Source organism: Thermobia domestica, chromosome 6 (genome assembly GCF_964235325.1).
Source record: "Thermobia domestica chromosome 6, izTheDome1.hap1.1, whole genome shotgun sequence".
In the NCBI taxonomy this organism is placed as follows: domain Eukaryota; kingdom Metazoa; phylum Arthropoda; class Insecta; order Zygentoma; family Lepismatidae; genus Thermobia; species Thermobia domestica.
In genome coordinates, this window is record NC_137459.1 from 43,799,977 (window position 1) to 43,825,046 (window position 25,070).

General features: G+C 35.6%; 2 protein-coding genes across 2 annotated transcripts in view; one reads left to right on the top strand and one right to left on the bottom strand.

Annotated features, from left to right (window-relative positions):
- The window catches only part of LOC145687967 (uncharacterized), a 1,078,260-nt gene that overhangs the window by 226,840 nt on the left and 826,350 nt on the right, over positions 1–25,070 (bottom strand). The gene's annotated exons all lie outside the window — the stretch shown is intronic.
- Positions 9,703–12,339, top strand: LOC145687656 (uncharacterized). Its single transcript, XM_081761116.1, has 2 exons — positions 9,703–12,120; positions 12,222–12,339. Exon 1 carries the CDS (start codon positions 9,711–9,713, stop codon positions 11,832–11,834), a length of 2,124 nt encoding a protein of 707 aa, XP_081617242.1. The 5' UTR covers positions 9,703–9,710; the 3' UTR covers positions 11,835–12,120; positions 12,222–12,339.

The following is a 25,070-nucleotide window of genomic DNA, read 5'->3' on the forward strand; positions in this document are numbered from 1 at the left end:
AGACCTCTCTCGTTTCAAAGGCGAGAACACTTACCACTTGATCCAGGGGATCACAAACAGAGGAGCCTGGATAACCCTTCCCGTTTATCCAGGTGTGTTTGAATCTTCACGATAATGAGATCTGATAAGATCGGAATGCAAATACTGTTGCACAATCGTGGCAAACAACACCGTTGCAAAAAACACGCCATCGTATTAAAAACCAGAAATGCATAAATACGCTAAGATTACTAAGGTAAAATATTGTTTTAAAGTTGCATTTTAAATGTGAAGAAATATAGACTTAATTTCGCAATGGAAATTTTATAAAACAATCAAGTATTCATTTGCACCTAGAATTCCACAAGAATAATCGGAAACAGTCTTTGTATTCATTCAATCTTTGAAGTGTATTCATTATAGAAAAAAAAAAGAAAACACGGGGCAAAGAAATGTCACAATTGTGCATTACTTTGTTACGAAAATTGAGTCTGTTTCTTTTTTATATTCCTTTCTAAATAGAAGACAATCTCTTCTAGTTGTTTCACTTCACTATGATATTTGCTAGGAAACGGTATTAATTTTCCACCTTGTTAAAGCAAACAGAACACGGAATGAAAATTCAAAAGAATGGCGTTTCTTGTTGTTAATGAGCTACTTTGAAGGTTATGCAGGAGAGAAAAATAAATTCTTTGTAAGAAGAAAAATACAATCATTAATATAAATGCTTCCAACTAGAACCACGTTGATGATGTATCATGTCTTAGTAAAAACTGGGTCAGAACAAACAGGTAGAAAGACAGTCCTGATTTGAAAAGGATGAAAGGGAAATGAATACACACACACACACACACACACACACGTTTGGAGCAACCATACGAAATGTTTTATTAATGCATATAAGGGACTTAGTCTGAAAAAATAACAAGCAAATGTATGTGTCAAATGGACGGTTCTACACTTAATATCAAACGTTTACTCCCTTCAACGAAAAATACTTTGTTAATAATTTCAGGTACTGTCCAATGCTTATAATGAATGGCATTGTAACTTTTTAAAATTACTTTTTTCAATATTGTCACAGTACAATTAATATTTTTCTTGTATGTTTTTATTGGAATTAATTTCAATTCATATTTTATATGTTTTGCAATGAGTCATTAACCCTTGCCTTGCTCCTAAACTTGTGTTGACGAAATTAGTTCCAAAGTATTGTCACGGACTACGTTAATCACATTTTTTGCGTGGCCCCGCGTAGCGTAGTCGCTAGCGCTCCTGCATTCGATGTGAGTGGTCCCGGGTTTGATTCCCAGTGGAGGCACTCGGTCAAAGAAGTGTAAAATCTTTTTCAGGCTAGCCATCCTGAATGAGGATTTCCTGGGTTTTCCTCATTCACACCAGGCAAATTTAGGGACTGTACCTAAAACGTAGGTCCCTTTGCCGCTTCCTTCCTTCCCTTTCCTCGCATGGTGTGCTCGCCAAGGGACGTCATTCCTCATACGCAACGGGTAACATCACCAAAGGTCCCGAAAGCCCATAAATCTAAATTCTAAGTTAATCTCATTTATTAAACTGTTCTCTGTGATTGTACTGCTAATTCATTACACTTCAAAATGACTTGCAAAGGATAGTAAAAATAAACATTTTATATTTCGGAACTCATTTATGATTAACTTAAAAGTTCTTTATCTGTAAAAATTACTTTGTAATTCTGTCCTTGAATTTGTTTTCACGTACCGGTGTCAACTACCTAACACAAATCATCATGTACGTTCATTCATTGACAAACATGATGATATAAATATATTTCTGTAGGTACAGTAAGGGACACTTCTGGATGGTACACTTTTGCCGTAAATTTCCATATGGGTGTACCATCCAGAAGTGCCCCTTACTGTACAAGAACCTCCTATTTCACCACGAGTATAGTAAGTGCATGACCGCAGCGTTAGTCGAGGAATAAAACGATTTGGTTTCCCTAAGTCGAGGCATTGCGATGTTAGATGATTGTAAGAAGAGGACCGCCGTATCCGACCTGGAAGTCAACCTGAACATTAGAACTATAGTGTCGTCTACATGACTTAAATATGCATTATACAAACATTATACTTTTATACAAACAATATTATGTAATTGATAAGTCTAAGGTATGTAATAACTTCATATTTGTTAATATCTTGTCATGATACGGGACTTGGAACGATTCCACAGACACGAATAAACATTACGCATTAAAATTATTCTCCGAAACTCTATTCTTTCATTTCATCATAAACAGATACATTTTATTGGGCAAAATTTTCCAAAAAAATGTATTACAATTGTATATTTCACAAGAAAATGTGTTATTAATAACTGCATCTCAACTTGATTTAGTTCGAGGAATCTGAGCTAGATTTTCTTTCAAATATGTAACTTTATTTATTAAATTTTACATTAACTTTCTCAATTAAGACAATTCTTTGTCACAGTTCTGAAAATTTACACTTTGAGTTTTTGGATCAAAAGATCCAATACATTTCAGGCAAAAATTGTCTTCTAGGCATTATATCTCGAGAACTACATACAGTGTAGCCAAACCGAAACTATCGCTTAACTCAGTATGATGTGTTTATTCTGTTAAAGATACGAAAACCTGATTTAGGGGCCGTTCAAAATATTTGTGGCCCGTAATCTCAAAACAAAAACAATATATTTCATTCAATCAAACATTTTCTTGTACGCTCCATATATGGAGAACTATACATAATGTAACCAAAAATATCACTTAACTCAGTATGATGCACTTATTCCGTAAAAAAAAACAAAAAAACAAAAAAAAACGAAAACTTGACTTAGGGGACGTACAAAAATGTTGTGGCCTCTGATCCAGAAAATCCAATATATTTCATTGAACCAATTTTTTTCAATATCTGGAAAACTACATATAATGCAACCAAACCAAAACTATCACTTAACTCGTTATGATGTTCTTATTCCGTTAAAGAAAATACGAAAACTCGATTTAGGAGCTGTTAAAAAAATTGCGGCTCCTGATCCAAAAAATCCAATATATTTCATTCGATCAAAAAATTTCTTATTCGCCCTATGTCTGAAGAAGTGCTTATGGCGTAGACAAACCCGAACTTTCACTTAACTCAGTATGATGTGCTTATTCCGTACAAAGAAAGGAAACTAGATTTAGGGGCCGTTCAAAAATTTTGTAGCCCCTGATACAAAAACGATCATTGGCCAAGATCGTAATCTTTTGATGCATTTTTGATCATTCCTAAAATTCTTGACCGTCGTAATCGTTTGATCCATTTCTGGATCATCCCTAAATTCGTTGCTAGTCTATATTTTTGACGTTATTTTCAATTTTATCCGTTACTCTTTCCGACATGTTTTTTTTAAAAAATATAATCAATTACCTTTTTACATAACTTTATTTTTTATTTTAAATCATTATTTTTTTAATTTTTTTCCCCATCTATGTTTAGATTGTGCCCTTTTGATCGATACATTTCTTGTATCTTTGCGTCTTCCTTTATTGACCTCGTAAGGAAAACGTTCATCATTATCATCATCTGCCGCAACTGGTAAACTCCAATGTATAAGTAGTAGGCCCCCCGTATATCTAGTCGAGTCAGCAAAAATTTTCTCGATTCTGATTGGCTGAGAGAGGTCACGTGACGTTAGGCCCCGCCCACGCGGGAAATTCAAATTTTCCAGGTCACGTGGTATGACGTCATGAGTCACCCTGCGGGGAAATCCCTCATTCTCTTTTATGACCGGGATTTTTGAAATTTGTTCCCTTTTACGGGTAAGATGTGTGATTCTGATTGGTTGATAGCTGTCACGTGATTTTAGACCCTGCGATATTTGAAATTCGTTCCCTTTTACGGGTAAGATGTGTGTTTTGATTGGTTGATAGCTGTCACGTGATTTTAGACCCTGCGATATTTGAAATTCGTTCCCTTTTACGGGTAAGATGAATTCTTTGGTACCACGATGCTAGAGGTCACGTGATCTTAAGCCCTGGGATTTTTAAAATTCGTTTCCTTTTTATGGGTAAGATGAGTCCTTTGGTACCTCGATGCTGATTGGCCGACAGAGGTCACATGATCTTAGACCCGCCACACGGTGAACAGAATACGTGGGAAAACCCCTCACTCATTTGTTTCCTTTTATGGGTAAGATCAATGTTTTGGTACATCAATTTTGATTGGTTGATAGAAGTCACATGATCTTAGCACCCCCACAGCCCATGAGTGAAATATAGAGCGATATGTCGGTGATCCTGGATTTTAGAATTTTGTTCCCTTTTTGGTACCTTAAAGTTCCCATGGAGGGTTCAACCGCATCCTTAAATAATCCTTTTTTTGGTATCATGATATTGTACTGAAGTTTACCTTAAATATTATCGTTCTCTTTGACAGATAAGATGATTACCAGCTTTTTTACCTTGATGGAGATCCTGTCCTTGAATTAGTAGCCTATGTCTCTGGAAGTAACAATGGTGAAAGAGAGGTGTCGCTTGTAGATTTCTTATAACACATTGTTGTGAGTTTAAGCGATTTATTGCTCAGTAAGCGCTTCATTAATGGAAACAGCGTTGCCAGATTTTTTTCTACCTAAACTGCTCCGATTCTTTTCGAAACGGTTCCGCAGAGTACAAGAAATTTTAAACTAAAAAATTTTTCGAACTAAAAAATTTTGTAACTAAAAAAATTTTAAACAAAAAATTTTCAAACAAAAAATTTTGAAACAAAAAGTTTTCAAACAAAAAATTTTCGAACCCAAAAAAAATTTCGAACTAAAAAAATTGAAGCAAAATTTTGTCGAACTAAAACATTTTTTAAAACAAAAGTTTCGAACTAAAGATGTAAATCACATCTAAAAATTTTCAAATCAAACTTTTTATCGAACTAAACTTTTAAAATTTTCGAACTAGAAATTTAAACCAAGTTTTAGAAAAATCCTAAGAAATGTTTCTCCAGGAATCGAACTCAGGTCTTTCAAACCAAAGATGTGTATGCTAACCGCTTAAATGAATTCGGTTTTAATCGATCTTGGTGGGTTTCGAACCATGGTCCTTGAAAAGGATACACATATACTTTAAGAAAATAAATCGGACAGTGTAACACTTCTCAAATCAAACTTTTTATCGAACTAAACTTTTAAAATTTTCGAACTAGAAATTGAAACCAAGTTTTAGAAAAATCCTAAGAAATGTTTCTCCAGGAATCGAACTCAGGTCTTTCAAACCAAAGATGTGTATCCTAACCGCTTAGCTATGAATGAATTCGGTTTTAATCGTGCTTGGTGGGTTTCGAACCATGGTTCTTGAAAAGGATACACTTATACTTTAAGAAAATAAATCTGACAGTGTAACGTGGATTAAAATAAAATGCTGATAGACTTCTTTGTGTGACGACATAGAAGTACATATGATTGAAAAAATGCAAACGTCAGCGAATCGCATTACTTTAGTTTTACTACGAACGTGTCAGCATGATTCATGAAAAAAGCAAACATTGACATTCTCGTATGGAATATGAGGAAAATGAAATGTCGTCACAGTTACGACAAGTAGTGACATGATCCTGACAGAAAGCATTTGGGATCAGAACTGTGATACTAGATGTTGTAACTATTGAGAAACGTGAATGACGTCACGATCGATTGTTACACATCGTTTTGGTTCGTGATTCATGACAAAAGCAGCGAGCGTTTTGATTGGTTCGTTGTGATGTCATTTTATAAATTTCCTCGTTTCTGATTGGCTGACGGTGACGTCGTTTTCACAACGACCTAAATAAAAATCTAAATTTCATTTTTCAAATCCTACATCGCTCTCAACTATCGTGTGAAGAAGATCTGTTCTTGAAAAGTGTCTTCATTTAAGAAGCTTTACTACACCGACTTTTTGTTCATTGAATTGAGGTAAGTTCAGTGAGATTTTATTTGTCACCCAAGATTCGAAAATCATTTTTATTTTATATTTGTGGGGGTGGATCACTCATACACTGTTTTACTTTTAGTACGAAATATTTAGACTATGAAGAAATTAGTGGAATGGGAAAGTGGGAGTACGAATCAGGAACCTCCACACATTAAAAGTAAGCACGATAAACGATATGGTTTAGCGTCCCTTCAGCGAGCACCCGTCGGGAATTGAACCATGGCCAGAAAAATGTGTGCGCTTAGTTTTGAAAAGAATGCATTACAAAATTTCAGAAACTATGCCTGAGAATAATATGGTTCGATTCCCTTTGAAAGCATTAGCGTCCCTTCAGCTTAACGTGATATTCGAGCAACCGCCCGGGATTGAACCAAGGCCAGAGGTGTGTACGTCAACCATTTAGCTTAGTTTTGAAAAGAATGTATGATAACGCATGAGAATATTAAATTTCAAAAAAGGCTTGACTACGCTCCGATGTGGGAAAGCAAACCCACCGAGGATTGAACCAGGACCTTCCACGTTAGAAGCATGTACGCTAACCGCTTAAATAAAAAAGAGAGCATGAATATGTGGTTAAAAAGATTTACGCTATACAGATTTTGTTTTGACAATTACGTATGTGTAACGTTAATGGTTGGTGAACCTCTTCAACTTGCAAACGCATCATTTAAAGGTCGTTGTGAGTAGAAAAAATGCTTACGCGTACTTTGTCACATCTCAGAACTGTTGAAACATTCATTCATGCATTCTTTTTTTTTATCACTATAGAATGGTAGGTCAGTTACATGCTGATGTAATTGTTTCGAGTTTGACAGCAATAAAACACACATTTCAGTAACATAATTATTTTTTAAAAAACTTTGATTTTTAGTACACGTGCTTTCATAATGAGATTCTGAACGTCACCACCAGGGGAATCAAACTCAGGACCTTTACATGAATTGCTTAGTTAAGAATTTATCATGAATGTTATGATTTCCCGAACTAAGCGGTTAGCATACGCGCCTTTGGCGTGGGAGACCAGGGTTCGATTCCCGGCGGGGAGCTCATGTGGTTCGGATTCCACGTTAATCAGTAGGTCCACGTCTCATATAGCCTCGCTGCTGAAAGGGACGCTAAACTAAAAATCAAAAAATCAACTCAAATTCACACTGCTCAATTCCTTTTTTCCCATTACATATTTGTTTTACCGTACCTGTTTGTTTGTTTTCATTTTTAATCATGGTCCAATCGGTTTTACTGTTCGCAATGAAATCACTCGTCATTATAGACGATTTATGTACGTTTATGTATTATGAGGTGCACGTCAACCATTTAGCTTAGTTTTGAAAAGAATGTATGATAACGCGTGAGAATATTAAATTACAGAAAAGGCTTGACATGCCCCCGACGTGGAAAGCAAACCCACCGAGGCTTGAACCAGGGACTTCCACGTCCGAAGCATGTACGCTAACCGCTTAGTCACAATAAAAAAAAAATACGCTATACAGATTTTGTTTCGACAATTACGTATGTGTTACGCTAATGTTTGATGAATCTCTTCAACTTGCAAACGCATCATTTAAAGGTCGTTGTGAGTAGAAAAAATGCTTACGCGTACTTTCTAACATCTCAGTACTGATGAAACATTTATTCATTTCATGCATTCTTTTTATCACTATAGAATCGTAGGTCAGTTATATGCTGATGCAATGCTCTCGAGTTTGACGACAATAAAGCACTCATTTCAGTAACATAATTATTTATTTATTTTAACTTTGATTTCTAGTACACGTGCTTTCATAATGAGATTCTGAACGTCACCGCCAGGGAATCAAACTCAGGACCTTTACATGAATTGCTTAGTTAAGAATTTATCATGAACGTTATGATTTCCTGTTTATCAGGTGATTAAGATTTTTCTTTCTTCTTTTCTTTTGTAGTAAATTCACGCTGCATAATTCCTTTTTTCCCCACATTACATATTTGTTTTACCGTACCTGTTTGTTTGTTTTCTCCTTTTATTAACATGGCCGAATCGGGTTTTACTGTTCGCAATGAAATCACTCGCCATTATAGACGATTTAACATTGAGGGCAGAATGCTCGAAATTCAATTCAACGCACCACCCGTAGGAACCGATATCATACAGTATGTACACAACAGTTTCCAAGCAATGCTGGACCATTTGTTAGCCAATGTCGACGATGAGGCGATGGTTGGTTTATCAGTAATATCGCCACGGAACACGAATAAACCGTTTTGGGTGAGTTTTCGCCAAGCACGAAACTTGACACTGGAAACGATGTGGGCCTCCTTTGAAAGAGTGTTACAAAGTAACAATGCATTTCTCCTGCACGAGCCATTCACCGTTCATTTTCATCGTGTCGATATTCCACGTGGCTATGGTGGTTTGCGGCAAGGAGTACTTCAAAATGAAGAATTATTACGTTGCAAGCGAGGGATTGTACGTGTAAAAAATCAAGATTCAAGGTGTTTGGCGTACGCCCTTGTTATTGCTATTGGCCTGAAAAAATACAAGAATGTAGATATGAAACGACATAAGCAGTATCAATATCAAACAAAATGTATTGTGGACGATGAAGTGGATGCATTATGTGCAAATGCAGGAGTGAATTTGGATCATGGTGCCAGTGTAAATGAAATTCGACAATTCCAGGCATACCTCAAAGAATATAAAATTACAGTGTACACCAGTTTCACAGGCCGTGACATCATGTACGAGGGGCCCAACGACGAAAATCGCACTCCCATAAATTTGATTTGTTTGGCTGGCCATTTTGACATCATCCAATCTTTAACTGCTTGTTTTGCAACCAAGTTCTACTGTGAAGCGTGCCATAAAAAGTATAGTAAACGCAATGAACATGTGAAAAATTGTCCTGTAACATGCTCCAAATGTCTACAGAGACCTCTATGCGACAAGAACCAAACGCCGATATTATGCAACGACTGCAATCGTCAATTTTACGGCGAAGAATGTTTTAACAATCATCGTAATATTGTATATCATCAAGGGGAACCTGTATGCAAAATGATGAAGCAATGTACTAGATGTTACAGAGTATATTCCTTTGTACGAAGTGGACAACGACTTCATGATTGTAATGAGATCTTTTGCAATGTTTGTAAGAAGATTGTTCCAGGATCCCATCAATGTTTTATGCTTCCTGATCGCCAATGCTTGAAACCTGGTGTTCCTTCACTCATGCACGCAAAGAAAGCCTTGTTGATATTCTATGATATAGAATCTATGCAGGACACGAATATTGGCGATAATACGTATGTACACATTCCAAATTTATTGGTTGCAGAACAAGTATGTTATGCATGTGTTGAAAACAATAATATCCAGCAGTCTTGCAGTACGTGTGGTCAGCGCCAGCATATTTTCCAAGGAGAGGATCCAGTTTATAATTTTCTCCAGTACTTGCGGGAACGTCGTCCCAATATAAATAGGATTTTCTGCGTCGCGCACAACGCTAAGGGATACGATGGACATTTTATTTTAAAGGCTATGGTAGAACAATGTCAATGGAGACCTGACGTCATATTAAATGGAACCAAGATACTGAGTTTAACCTTGAATAATCTGACGTTCATTGACTCGTTGAACTTCCTACCTATGGCATTAAGTAAATTGTCAAAAGCGTTCAATTTACCCGCAACCAAAGGCTACTTCCCGCATTTCTTCAACACCAAGGAGAATCAATCGTATATTGGACCACTTCCAGAAACGAAGTATTATGGTGCAGATGAAATGGCCGTCGAAGACAGAAACAAGTTCATGCAGTGGTACAAGGATCATCGTAATGACACGTTTGATTTTCAGAAAGAAATTCTCAAGTATTGTATTCAAGATGTCAATGTACTGCGACAAGCATGCGTTTCGTTTATGACGTCATTTGAAACAGAAACCAAAGTGAATCCCTTCTTGGAGACGATCACGATTGCCAGTGCTTCCAATTTAGTATTCCGCCGGAATTTCCTTAAACCCAACACCATTGGAATTCTACCGGCACATGGATATCGATGGAGAAGTACCCAATCGATCGCTGCAATGCAATGGCTGGCCTACATTGAAAAAAGCGAAGGAAAACAAATCTTACATGCGGCCCGACAAAAGGAAGTGTTTATTGCGGGATTCCATGTTGATGGTTACTACCAAGATCCTGAGACGTTAGAGGAGCACATCTACGAGCATGCCGGCTGTTTTTACCACGGGTGTAAAGTATGTTTTACTACAGGCCGTAATCAGCCCATCTACAGCAATCCAGAAGACACCATGGAATTCCGTTATGAACGAACGCAACGCAAAAATGCAAGACTGCGTGAATTGGGGTACATTGTACATGAAATGTGGGAGTGCGAATTTAATCAGTTCTTAAAACAAAATCCTGCAATGGCGACGTATCTGAAGAATCACCCGTACATGAACCGCAGACCATTAAATCCAAGAGATAGTTTTTTTGGAGGAAGGACCAATTGCGTGAAATTGTACCACCAAGTCGACGAAAAAGCGGGGGAAGTAATAAAATATTACGATATTGTCTCGCTTTATCCTTATGTAAATAAGTGTGCTAAATACCCGGTAGGCCATCCTAGAATTTATCTACAGGGTGATGAAAATATACCACCAATAAATAAAGTCAATGGTCTAATCAAAATGACGATATTACCAAGTCGCCATCTTTATCATGGTCTCCTGCCTTACCGATGTAACAAGAAACTACTCTTTCCACTGTGTGCTGCGTGTGCCGAAGAAATGAACCCAGACCCTACAGCAACGTGTACGCACAACGATCAGGAGCGATGCCTCACTGGAACATGGGTATCATATGAAATCCAGAAAGCAATAGAATTGGGATATCAACCAGTGGAAATTTTTGAAATTTGGGATTATGACATTGAACAATATGATCCCATCACGAAAACAGGTGGCTTGTTCACGGAATATATCAATACATTTTTAAAATCAAAAATGGAAGCGTCTGGCTGGCCCAGTTCCTGTGTCAGCGAAGAAGACAAATCAAAATTCATACAATCCGTCCTGGAGCGTGAAGGTATTGCATTGGATCGGTCCAAAATTGAAAATAATCCTACACGAAGAAGCTTATCTAAGCTTTGTCTTAATGCTCTATGGGGAAAGCTTTGCCAAAGATCAAACTTTAGCCAGACCACAATTATTGATCGGCCGGAAGAATTTTATGAAAAACTCACTTCCCCCGACATTAAACTCCATCAAATTGTACCCATCAATGATACGATGTTGTATGCGTTCTGGGAGTACAATGAACATGTGCCTGTTCAAAACCGAAACACCAATGTCGTGTTAGGTGCATTTACAACATGTCAGGCACGTCTGGAACTGTACAAGTACCTGGAAATGTTGCAGGAACGTGTTTTATATTTCGACACGGATTCTGTAATATTTACGGAGAAGCCCGGGGAGCCAACCATTGAACCTTCAACGTACTTGGGATGCTTATCGAATGAGATGGAGTCTTATGGACCACGAGCATACATCAAGACATTTGTCAGTGGAGGACCAAAAAATTACAGCCTAGAAATATACAATCCGGATACCAACGTCACCAGTTACATATGCAAAATTAGAGGATTTACATTAAATTACAATGCAGGACAACAATTAAATTTCAACACGCTAAAAGAAATGATTACAAATCAATGCCGTGGACAAGTCACCATCACTATCCCCCATAAGATATGCAGGACCAAAGACCATACCATCGTCACACGCAAAGAAGAAAAAATGTACAGTATCCAGTACACAAAACGTCGATTTAAAGAAATCAATTCTTATGATACGGTTCCGTACGGGTACGTTAAAAAACAGAAGATGGAACTGGAAAAAGAAGATGAAGAAGAAAAAACTGTAAATACCCAATAAGGCCGCCATTTCTTTTTTCCTTTTCCTTTTTTTTCACTCCTTAACCACAAAGCAGCAACACCAAGAAGAAAATGAAGTACCCACAAGAGTTCATAAACCATCAACACCACCATCAGTGGAAGAAATGCAGTCATCTCGTACCGAAGGAGGAACCTTGACCATAAAGCTGCAACACCAAGAAAAATGCAGTACCCAGAAGAGTTCATAAACATCCATCGGTGAAAAAAAATGCAGTGATCCTGTACCCGAGGAGGAAGATGAACCTAAACAGATCCATCATTTACGAGTAAGTTTTATTTCTCTCTTATCAATATTGACTCATTTTTATTGTTTCAGAAAAAAAGAAATTCTTAAATTAATCCGTCGTTTCTTCTTTTTTCTTTCCAGGATACGTCTACAACATTCGAAGATGATGACGCGTCCAATATATTCATTAATTAGATCCTGTATTTATTATGTTAATAAACATGTATAGGAAGACCACATACCTTTCGTTAAATACAACAAGTTGAAAAAAAATATGTTTTATTATTTCTTGAAACCCTGAACACTTGTTTTCAAATAAATGGTAATCTTGAAAATTTAAGGTGGAAAATATATCCAAGATTTGGTTTACACGATTTTGTTCGAAAATAATTAAAGAATTTTTTAGTGTCCAAAATTTGATTTTTAATTTAGTTCGAAAAATTTTTAATTTGAAAATGTTCAAATGTGGTTTACATCTTTAGTTCGAAACTTGTTTTTAAAATTGGTTCGAAATTTTTTTAAAATTTTTAGTTCGAAAAATTTTGATTTGAAAATTTAGTTCGAAAGTTTTTAGTTTAAAATATTTTTCGAAAAATTTTTAATTTTTTAGTTCGAATTTTTTTTGGGTTCGAAAATTTTTTGTTCGAAAATTTTTTGATTTGAAAATTTAGTTCGAAAGTTTTTAGTTTAAATTTTTTAGTTCGATTTTTTTGAAATTTTTGTTTCAAAATTTTTAGTTCGAAAATTTTTTTTGTTTGAAAATTTTTGTTTAAAATTTTTTTAGTTCGAAAAAATTTTTAGTTTAAAATTTCTTGTACTCTGCGGAACCGTTTCGAAAAGAATCGGAGCAGTTTAGGTAGAAAAAATCTGGCAACGCTGTTTCCATTAATGAAGCGCTTACTGAGCGTTTAAAAAATCGCTTAAACTCACAACAATGTGTTATAAGAAATCTACAAGCGACACCTCTCTTTCACCATTGTTACTTCCAGAGACATAGACTACTAATTCAAGGACAGGATCTCCATCAAGGTAAAAAAGCTGGTAATCATCTTATCTGTCAAAGAGAACGATAATATTTAAGGTAAACTTCAGTACAATATCATGATACCAAAAAAAGGGTTATTTAAGGAGGAGGTTGAGCCCTCCATGGGAACTTTAAGGATAACCATAAAAGGGAACAAAATTCTAAAATACAGGATCACCGACATATTGCTCTATATTTCACTCATGGGGTGTGTGGCGGGTCTAAGATCATGTGACCTCTGTCGGCCAATCAGCATCGAGGTACCAAAGGACTCATCTTACCCATAAAAAGGGAACGAATTTTAAAAATCCCAGGGCTTAAGATCACGTGACCTCTAGCATCGTGGTACCAAAGGATTCATCTTACCCGTAAAAGGGAACGAATTTCAAATATCGCAGGGTCTAAAATCACGTGACAGCTATCAACCAATCAAAACACACATCTTACCCGTAAAAGGGAACGAATTTCAAATATCGCAGGGTCTAAAATCACGTGACAGCTATCAACCAATCAGAATCACACATCTTACCCGTAAAAGGGAACAAATTTCAAAAATCCCGGTCATAAAAGAGAATGAGGGATTTCCCCGCAGGGTGACTCATGACGTCATACCACGTGACCTGGAAAATTTGAATTTCCCGCGTGGGCGGGGCCTAACGTCACGTGACCTCTCTCAGCCAATCAGAATCGAGAAAATTTTTGCTGACTCGACTAGATATACGGGGGGGCCTACTACTGTATATACCACGGTCTTCAGCTAAACTTCTTTTTTTTTTCACGTATGATTTTCCTGTTTTGATATTATACACCAGCTTTAGCCTCCTCGTCTCTTTTCTCCTTTTCCTACCACAACACACTCTAACGTAACCCAAATGATACACTTCCTTCTCAGCCAATATCCCAACCAGACTCTCTTTCTCTTTCCAATTTCGTCAAAAAATTGTTCTTCCCTGTCGCACCATTTGTCATTCGTATTCATGAATTTACCAGAACAGTGTGTTGAAATTGTCAATAAATCAATCGTGTTGAGATTCTGAGAAAATGAAATGAAATCTTTGAGTTTAACGTCTCACAATTGTACTTTTTAGGCTAAAGGAGATGAATGATTTAGGCAAGTGAATGATGATGAAAGAATTAGTAGAATTATAATGGGGGAGGAAACAAGAGTACCTCGAGAAAACCAAGGACACAATGTTGTCCACCAAAAACTTACTTGGCCGCAGATTGAACCAGGAACCCAACGCGCTAGAAGCAATCACTCTACCACTGAGCTTCCGTGCCTCTCTTGAGAGACTGAGAATTCCTGGTTAATGTTATTGCAGTTAACATGAAATTTCTGAACGAACTTCAGTCACAATATAAAAACAGGTAAAAACAATGAAAACCTTCAACAAACGAAATTCAATATTCCTCCAAGGAAGACTTTTCTAAAAGCCTTTGGTTTCTCGCTCCTTGATATAATTTGGTAAATTAAGTTGAGTGAGTTACGCTTCGCAAGTCGGAGGTTTTTGCATCTACTCAAGACACTTCCTACTCCCTTCACTTACAAAGGAATGTGTGGTTGGGTACAGGTGAGAGTGTCTTGTTTTATTTATTTTTCTTCGTGTGGATAGGGTGTTGCACAGGTGCGTGAGTGTGCATGTGTGTGAGAGGTACATGCCTACTGGCGTGAGCAAAGCAAACAATATTATATCTTACAGAGGAATACTGACGCAAACATCTTTTAACATTGGAACTAAACATTCATATCAACAACAACATATTCAATCTAAAAATAGTGTGCGCAACACACGTTTCTCAATCTACAGATTTCAAGATTATTTTGAGTTTCCTTGGTAATAATTATTAGAGCAACCCACATTATGCTTTATTTTTTTGTTTAATCATGTTTTATTTTTTTCAAATTATGCTTTATTATGCTTTATTGTTAATTGAAATCATTGTTTTACATTAATCGTGTATAATTTTTAGTATTTACTATATATTAAATATTCTAAATATCTTGATCTATTTATTAATATTTTATGCAACCAATTTCTTTCATATTTAATGAACGTTCTATTTAATGCACTGTAAAGAGATATCTGCTCGAGTCAGTTTTCCTTATAACTTGTGTGCACCTTACAGGTGCGTATATCCAGAAAGGTAAATAAAAGATGCCACCAAAAAGTACAGAAAATGTTCAAGTTCAAGAGGCACACATAACAATACAGTGTGGAGTTCTTGTATACTATCCATTGTTGGCGGAAAGCTTTCTTCTTCTTTTACTTTTTTCTCCACATCAAATAATTACACCGGAAAGAAGTTTACAGGAGTGAAAATAAGCTTTCCATTGTTGCATTGTTATGTTCTCAATGATTTTGCGTTGTAAATATTGGTTTCGAAAAATATTAATACAGTATGTTAAACTTGCAGTTAAACAGATTTTTTTTTAAGAATTGGGCTATATATTTTAAATTATGCTTTATTTTCTAAAATTATGCTTTATTATGCTTTTAAAATTAGTTTCTTCTAGACCCTTAGACAACCACAACCATATTTAATGTACCAACCATATGTGTAAATTGCTTTTATGCCTTTTATGTTTTTGGGTTGCTCTAGAAATAATGCATTTTTGAATAATGGAGCAAACCTTTCATAAAATTCTACGAGGGTGATCCGAAGTATGTTTTTTTTAAGATGCGTTAACTTTTTTCTACTTTCTAGTTTAACGTCCCACAATTATATTTCGAGGCCAAGGAAAATGATGGTGCTAAAAGAAATGATGGAATAAAGAAAGTTAGAATAAACTGGAGAATCTCTAGAAAACTCAAACATGTGGTTTTGTACATTACAAAGCTCACTTGAAGATGATTGGGGTTGAACCAATGATCGGACACATCAGATTTGACCGCTTTACTATTGAGCCACCACGTCACCGTTACCTATTTAAGGAAAAGGTTTCTGCCGATAGTAATACCTGTAGGCTATAGTCTGTTTGTTTTGAGCATTAACTATAAACATGTATGCCAAAAACACTATCAGTTTTACGACAAGACGCGGACAAGTGACGATCAAACAAATACGTTACTTACTAATCAGAATGCTTATGCATTCTGCACTTTTATCTCCGGCATAGGTGGTTTGAGATCAACGCTTCGTATGCTATTTACGCTGTGTGCTTGAGCTGAAAGACGAGGTACATTATACAAAGTTTGGTTAAAAAGAAGTAGTAACTCTGTTCTTACATCAAACGGATGTCTCTCATCACTACAAGAGTTCCGTAGCCGATAAAAGAAATTGAGACGATGAAGTATAGCGAGTGGTAATGATTATGTGTTATTCAGTCAAAAACACTACTACCATAAAATAGAAGAGGAAAGTGGACGCAGCATGCCAATATGTTTCGAAAAGGTGAGCAATGTGCGTAAATCAAGATTGAGATAGCATATGGGTGCACTAGATAACAATGTTTTGATGGACTTCGTGACTACATTTTCGGAAAATTGAAGGTAATACTTTGCGGGGAGCACTACAACACTACAGAGAATCTCTCATCCTTTCTAAATGGCAGTCCCTGCGAGATATCGGCAAAGCTCGAAGCGATACCGCTGTGCAAGGCCTTCCACAAATGTGGCAGGGGTAGATAGAGGTGCGAGGTGATTACATTGATGGAATATAACAGATATTCTTCTGTGCTTCAAACCTGGTACGAATTATAACAACGCTCTCATTACCTATTATCCAGTTCTTGTATATGGAAATTAAAACTTTTGTGCCTCTTGGTAATTGGCTCAGAGACCTGGCTCAAAGTCAATGACCTAGGGATACATTGGACCTCTCTCCTCTAAATTTTGGCAGGTTATCTTGGCATACTCCCTAAATTGTGGATTTGTGGAACATGTTCACCCTTAAATTTTGGAAAATGTCAAAATAAAAAATTGATAGTATAAGTGCAGGGCACGTACGTACCTCTGTAAGTTTGATTGATCCATCTTGTTCCATTTTATGGGTAAAAGTTTCTAGAATTTCACAACACTGTTTTCCAGACTGTAAGTGATATGAGTACAAAATTTTGTTAACATTGTCCCACGCATTCCACGTCTGTGCTGGAACATAACATACTCATAATCATTCACATAGTTTTACTTTCGAGCGACCATACAGAGCATAAAGAAAAACGAATTCAAGATTTGAAATTATTGATACGATCCATTGCCCTACATACCGAAAAAATTAGTTTTCAATCCCTGCTTGCATGTTCGCGTCTGTTCGTTCACATTGAAATGTTTTAACTCACACATAGGCTGTACCGTTAACATATCTGCACAAGTTTAAACTTGTTTCTTTTTTTTAATAAGATACCATCGTGACGTTTCTCGAACTTTCTTCCTACCCCAAAATGAAAGGTAGTTTACTGAAATGCAAAACTTGAAAATTATTTTCTAGAAAATTGCTCTAACGATTTACTTAAATTTCATACATCAACACTTCATTAACAATTCTATACTTAGGTAGAAATTATTCATCTAGAAAAATTTCAGATGGGGGTTTACTCTTAGGGCTTAGTTCTTTCGGAAAGGTTTTCTCATAAAAGGCTGAAGTGATTTTGTTGATGTTTCACAAATAAATGTTTAATTACCAATCTGACAATATAGCATAAATCATTTACCTTGGAAAGTACACAGAGGGTAATTTGCTCTTGGCGTTATTTTCTTCCGGGAGATTTTCTCAAAAATAACTGAGGGAATTTTATTCATGTTTCATAAATGTTTCATTAAGACGCTGATAATGTGGCATTACTCATTTCTCATGAAAAAAAAATAGAGAGGGGTAGTTTACACACAAAAGCGAGATCTTTTCCGGACATTTAAAAAAAAAAATACTCAGACAATTTTCTTTATATCTCGTATTTAAATATTCATTAATAATTTACAATGTAAAATGTTGAGTAAATTAATTCTTATGAAAATATTCACAAGGGCATTTTACTTTTTTGTCATGAGTTTTCTTCGGTGGAATTTCAATCGAAAACACCTATAGCGTTGTTCGTATTTCACTAATAAATGTTTCATTTATAACTACAGCTTAACGATATTTAGTTTAAGAAATTATAGCAGAAAAGTTTAGTGCAGTAGGCCGTACCATTTATTATGTATATCGTAGTTTCTATTGTAGACCTGGCTGGGAGCTAGATTAAAATAACACAAACTACATTGAAATTGGAACTTCTATGACATTGGCACTGAAAGCCAGCACACCTATCGCACTGGCAACCAACCAACCACAAATGTTATGTCGGTTGCCTAACGCGTGTTGATAATCCTTACATTTGCATTCTTATATTTTTCAGTATCATAAAGTTAAAAAAAAAAAAAAAAAAAGTTCCCTAGATTTTCTGAAAATGAGAATTTACAATATGGGCGTCGATACTGAGAAACGAGGGATCCAGCACCCCTTGAAGTTTCTTTGGATCTCCGCATTTGCATTAAAATCCTAATGTAATTATTGTTAGACAATATCTGACAAACCTGAATGGGCCCCCAAATGTTACACAAAAATCATCAGGGAATAATTTATTACTGTTGTCTTAAAAAGATAAAGTATGTGTAAAGCGAAACAAATCAATGTATCATAAAATTACCACACTGCCAAGACTAATCATATACAATGGGCATTAGTTTATTGACTTAGCACAGACTTAAAAATCTTTATAGATAATAGTAATGAGTTATTTTTGTTTCTAAGTGGTATTTTGTTGTTATTTTTCCCTTCTCAGCGATTTTTTAAGCGGGTTAATATTGTTATTTTTATTTTCTTAAAGTTTACTTTTTTTTCAAAATTCTGATTTCTGCCTTCTAGTATAAGGGCAGTTCTTTTATTTTTGTATGATTATACACCCAAAGGAAATAAATAAAGAGATTTTTTCTGCGATGTTATCTCTAGTGAAGTGAAGAAATATTATGCATACCAGTTATTCTAGTAGTCAGATTGGTAGAAGTCATTTCGTTAAATAGTACGGCAAGTTTGACTCCCTGCGATTATTTAGTGTGATTTTAAATATTATATTAGCAGAAGTAGAAAATAAGATTGCATTAATTTGTTTTAATTATTTTTGCATCAACACCGTACGTTTGCAAGATATATGAGGAGGCAAAGTACTAATTTATCCATGTCTATTCCCTAATTGGAAGCAGCCAGATAATTATTACAAGGGATTTTGTACTACTAATTGTTTCGTAACATAAGATATTCTAGGTTTTGCAGTAATCAATATTACAAACCAATGTATTAGAATTGTATTACATGTGACGCATATACCCACGAGGAGATCGTTTTTGATCATATCTACAGCATAAGCCAATTGAAATGTATACGGTATGTCTTATGCATTGTCCGGATAATGGGCAACGTTGGCTGTTTATATAATGCAGAACGTACGTGGGAAATAGTGTTGCATAATTGTTTATTAAATTTTGCTGTACTTTGAATATTTTCTTCACAATAAACAACGATTATACAGATAATTTAAGCAATTTAATAAATACATAAATAAATAAAAGGATATTAATAGATTTGTATTACGTTCACTGAGAATCATGACACGTATGCTAATAAAAAAGTCACATAAGTATTTGCTACACAGATTCGAGAACTACTCGTCTTTCCGTTGGTCTAGTGGTTAGCGTGCATGCCTTTGGTGTTCGTAATCTTGAATTCAATTCCCGGTAGGATAAAATAGAATACATTACATTAATCCGGGTTTCATCTTAAATTGTAAGTTCTCGCAGCATATAGGCTTTGTGGTGGAAAAAAGATGCTAAACTTAAAAAAAAAAAAAAACAGCAACCGCAATATTTGAGGTTTGCCGGGATTTAGGATTTATATATCCGGACTTTCGGCACCTATAGCAATGACTTTCGGACTTTCGGCACCTTCAAGTATGAGGGAAAACGTCTCTCGTCAATCATACTATCCGGGAAAACGGAAAGAAGGAAGGATTGGAGAAGGAAGGAAGCGGCCTGGCACCTATATATTAGGTACCATTCCGGCACTTTCCTGGTGTGAATGAGGAAAATTCAGGAATACCTCACTCAGAATGACTGGCCTGAATAAGATTTTACACTTTTTCGACCGATTGTTTCCACCAGGAATCGAACGCGGAACCGGTCGCACCAAAGATGAGAGCGTTACCGACTACGATACGCGGGACCAATTGAAGATTACCATTTCTAAGAAAATATTAGTTGATAATCCCAACTGGACATTACATAGTTACATTTCCTCTGATAAAAATATAATTTTAGGATAGTGCTTTAGTTAGACTTTTTTCTTATTGCTTTCGTTTGATAACAAAAGTAATGGATTGTCCTATGTGATTTCTAATTTAAGGTATTTCACTTGAACAAACTTTTACACCGGTTCATCCATAAACTTACACAGATCGACAATTGGTAGCGTTTTAAATTTTGGATACCCCCTAATGGTTCTTGAATATATACTGTTAAAACTGGAACGAAACTTGTATTAATGGAGGAGAGAGTAAACCAGAATTACGATAAGATCCCAGCGAACAATCAACGTTTGAACCTAACGTTATAGAATAAACTAAAACGAAACATTATCATGCTATAACCTAGATACTTTATCACTAATTGGAATCTTTAAAAATTGTAAACACTGTCCAGAAATTGATAACAATACTTTGAATATCCCTTAAGGGATCCGATGTTACAATATGTACCATACGGGTGTTACATTGAGTTATAACTCTTCTATTTGAGCTTTTTCGTTTTTTTTTTTTTTTTTTTTTTGTTCTTCAAGTCCAGAGGCATTGCAGAAGACCTTACGTATGGTTTCACACGTTCCTGCGTCCAGACATAGGAAGAGATGACGTCATAATTTTAAAATATATATTTTCTCTTATTAAGCCTATGTTCATTATTTTTTGGCGGGCTTACTTTTGCACGTAGAAGATTGAAATTGTGCACAACCATTCAGTACACTGAGTAGTATTTACGATATTTTTTTCAGATTTCTGTGTTAAAACAGAGGGTTATCCAGAGGGGCAAAAGCTGAAAAAAAGGTATATTTAGACCAAAAAAACCCTTTCTTCGGGATTTTCCCGCCTTAGATACATGATGGAGACACGTGCGTCATACCGTCTGAAAGGCAGTTCTATTCTGAAGAGAATGATGGGCAAAGCATGACCCTAGGGTAATCAGGGATGTCTCAGGATTTTTTTTACCAGAGATCATTGTCTTTTGCGGTAATTTGGGGCATTGTGGGGATTCTTGATAAAATTTCTCCTGCCCTTAGTATTCAAGATAGAAACTTGAAATTTAGCACACGCATTCAGTGTACCAAGTACTATTAACCAGATTTTTCTGAGATTTCTACGTTTACACAGGGCTGTTCCAGAAAGGCCCAAAGTGTGAAAAAAATTTCCTCCGAAATTTTCTCTTTGACATCAATTTTCCCTATGTTGGTATATGATATGGGCATGCAAGTGATACCATTTGAAAGTCAGCTTCATTTTGAAGAGAATGAGGTATGAACCATGATCCTAGGATAAATAGTGACGATGCAGTAGCTGCTTGACTGAAAGTCTAAAAAATACCCCAAAAACCCCGGATCACTTAAAGGATATATGTTAGTAAAACATACCTACTAGGAAGCGCATAATAAAATTACTTTTTTTCTGCTTTTGTTATAGTTCTGAGAAAATCGTCTGTAGCTACGGTTGCTATAGATAATTGTAGGTGAAGCTTAAGAACTTTTAACAAGCGTCAAGCGAAACATTTTCAAACGAACAATAAGTCATTTTACATCAAGATACTAATTAGAGACTAAAAAAAAAGCCATCTCCAGCCCAGCTTATTAAGTTGGGATGATGCTTAATTTTGTTTCTGTAAAAAGGAAAATAAAATAAAAATAAAAATAATAAAGAAACTCGCATAAGAAGAAACACACATGAAATATTGGCTCAAGGTTTATATATATATATATATATATATATATATATATATATATATATATATATATATATATATATATATATATATATATATGCGTATGGAAACATCTCGAAAGATTTTAGTTTCAGGTGCGTCATCTCTCGAAGGTCATTTCGAAGGCAACATTTCCTACGCAAATTGCTCCCACACGCAGTCTCTAATTTTCCCCAATTCAATCGCAAGAGAAATGGAAAACAATCTCACGTGGCTGGTGGTATGAACTTACGAACGAATAAAGCAGCATAACGGGTAAGAAACACGTGTGGTATACACACTCCGGAAAAGAAATAGCTTGATTGCGATCGGCTAAACAAAACAAGGATCTATATATATATACATCTATAGAAGATTAAACTAATACCATATTTTTCACTTTTCCAAACACTGATACATCAAATACTGCATATATACTGAAAATTTACATGAAAATTGAAAGTGATCTTTGAAACGTTAACCAGGACATAATATATAAGCATTATTTTAACGAATAAAATAAAGTAAAAATATATACACTTTTGTTGAAAATGGCGTTTCTGTATTATTCCATAGCCCATAAAAAATACACTAACATAATGCAATATCTTGTGATGATGGGAGTTAATGTTATGAAAAGTCTTGTTACATTCAAGAATTATTTGAAGAGTACCAAACTAGCTACATCAATGTCCAAACAGATGTAACGTTTCTGTTGTGTCTGTAAAAACATCGCTTCCGATAAAAGAAAGTGCAGAAAAAGTATATCTATCAGTAAACTTACAATTTTGAATGTTTCAGAGAAAAATGGCTTATTTCGTACCCCACTGTTGGCAAATTGCTTAAAATAAAAAAAAAATACACTTGTGTTTGAGGAAACTATTCAAACAACTTACTCCATCAATGAACCCTCATTTCTGAATGTTTAGGACAGAAACGGATTATATCATACTATAACGTTATTAACAGGATGCTTATTAGATTTGGTTTGATTTATTGGAGTATAGTGCCCCTTTTCAGCACCGAGGCTATACGAGACATAAGTCTACAACCTAAGGTGTAATCCAAACCAATGTAATGCGTTCAAATTAAATATTTTTTACGTTTACAGAAACTTTATAGGCAACATAAAACGTGCGAACCCTTCATTTTCACGTACGATTATATCGTAGTAGCTGCTAATACAACGTATAGTGGTATTGCCTATATCACGAAGGTACTAACCTTTACCCTATATAATATTTCGTAAATAAATGTTTCAGTAATAACTATAGCAGGACATGATTTAATTTACGATTTGAAGAAGTTTAGTACGATAGCCTGCACCTTTATTTATGATAATGTATTCAGATTTTAATATACAAATAAATTTTAGTGAGCTTTCTTTCTAAATCTTATCTTCTCTTAACTATATATAAAACTACATGAGCTGACATAAATTGAACACTTCCTGTAGGGCTACAGTGATTGAATTTGGCATGATTTTAGCTTTACGGAACTAACGCACAGGAACATTGCCAAAAGTGAATATTTTTAATTTTTAGGAAGTCTAAAGAGGAAATGAATAATTTGTCCATGTTGTGTAAATGGGCCTCTTTTGGATAATCTCATATTTTGAGTACTTAGAATTGTAATAAAAACTTGAAATTCGGTATACTCGCACGTTTTCGTTAGTATTACTTAAGTAAATCAGTAATTTTTTTTTAATCCAACTTTAAAGTGGTTTTGTAGGGAACTGACAAATCCTTCCTGTGTTATTTATATGGGACACCTTTTACACCCCAAATTATTGAGCATTTCCTGTAGGGCTAAAATGATTAAATTTGACATGATTGTAGCTTTTTGGGACAAACCCACAGGAAAATTGCCAAAAGTGAATAGTTTTAATTTTTAGGGGGTCTATAGATGGGATGAAACATTTCCCTATGTTATTCAAATGGGCCATTTTCGGACCTATAATCTCATAATCCCATGTTTTAGGTACTTAAAATTAGAATAAAAAACTTGAAATTCGGTATGCTTGTATTTTTTTTGTTAGCTTTACCTAAATGAATCATCAGAAATAAAAATTTTCACCCGTAGAGTGGTTTTATGTGGAACTGAAAAATCTTTCTTCCCATGTTATTTATATGGGACGTCTTCTACACCCCAAAATGTTTAGGTACTTCCGGCAGGATTAGAATAATGAAATTTGGCATGATTGTAGCCTTCCAGGACTAACCGGCAGAGAAATTGCCAAAAGTGAATATATTTAATTTTTTAGGGGTCTAAAAGAGGATGAAAAAATTCCCATGCTATTTAAATGGGCGTTTTCTTTGGATACAAAATCTTATCTTTTAGATAGTTGAAATAAGATAAGAAACGATAGAATTATGGGTTCAAGAGGTGCGATAATGTAGGGCGAGCAAAGACAGCGTGTGGGAGCGAAGATCCCGGATAGGCAAATTCAGGAAATATGAAGAGCAAATTAACGAAATTTAGTGTTGATGAAAAGGCCGATAGACAACAAATACGAGGCCGTAGGCCGAGCAAACACGGATGTCTGGGGGCAGAACCCCCAGCCAGCCAGAGACTAGTTAAGTTATATTTAAAAAAAGTGGTATGTCGGTGTCTTTTTTTTTCCAACGATTCGAAATTGTTATGTGATGTGTACTGGTGTGCGAAACCAAGGATAAGATCAGATAACATAAAATAATGTTTGTCTGACGGAAACAAATCACACTCGGCAGTATATCGCCATAGGTCTCCCACACATCCACAGGGAGCATTGCATTGCATAGTTTCATGCCACTTTGTCCGTAGCGCCGAATAGATCGGCTTCCCCAACGTGTAGCACTTGAATGAAGGGCACATGATAGTGTGTGCCAGTCAAAGAGCTGTTAAGATGTGTTTTGGTGGTATTACTCACAACAACGTGGCCTGAAAACAACATTTGGGTGATTTCACATGGGAAGAATTGTCGGGAAGCTGGAAGAAAGACAAAATGTAACGTGTGAC

Bases quoted from the DNA above. Each gene is read 5' to 3' on its own strand.
- LOC145687656 (XM_081761116.1), top strand. From the start codon at position 9,711: ATGCAGTGGTACAAGGATCATCGTAATGACACGTTTGATTTTCAGAAA.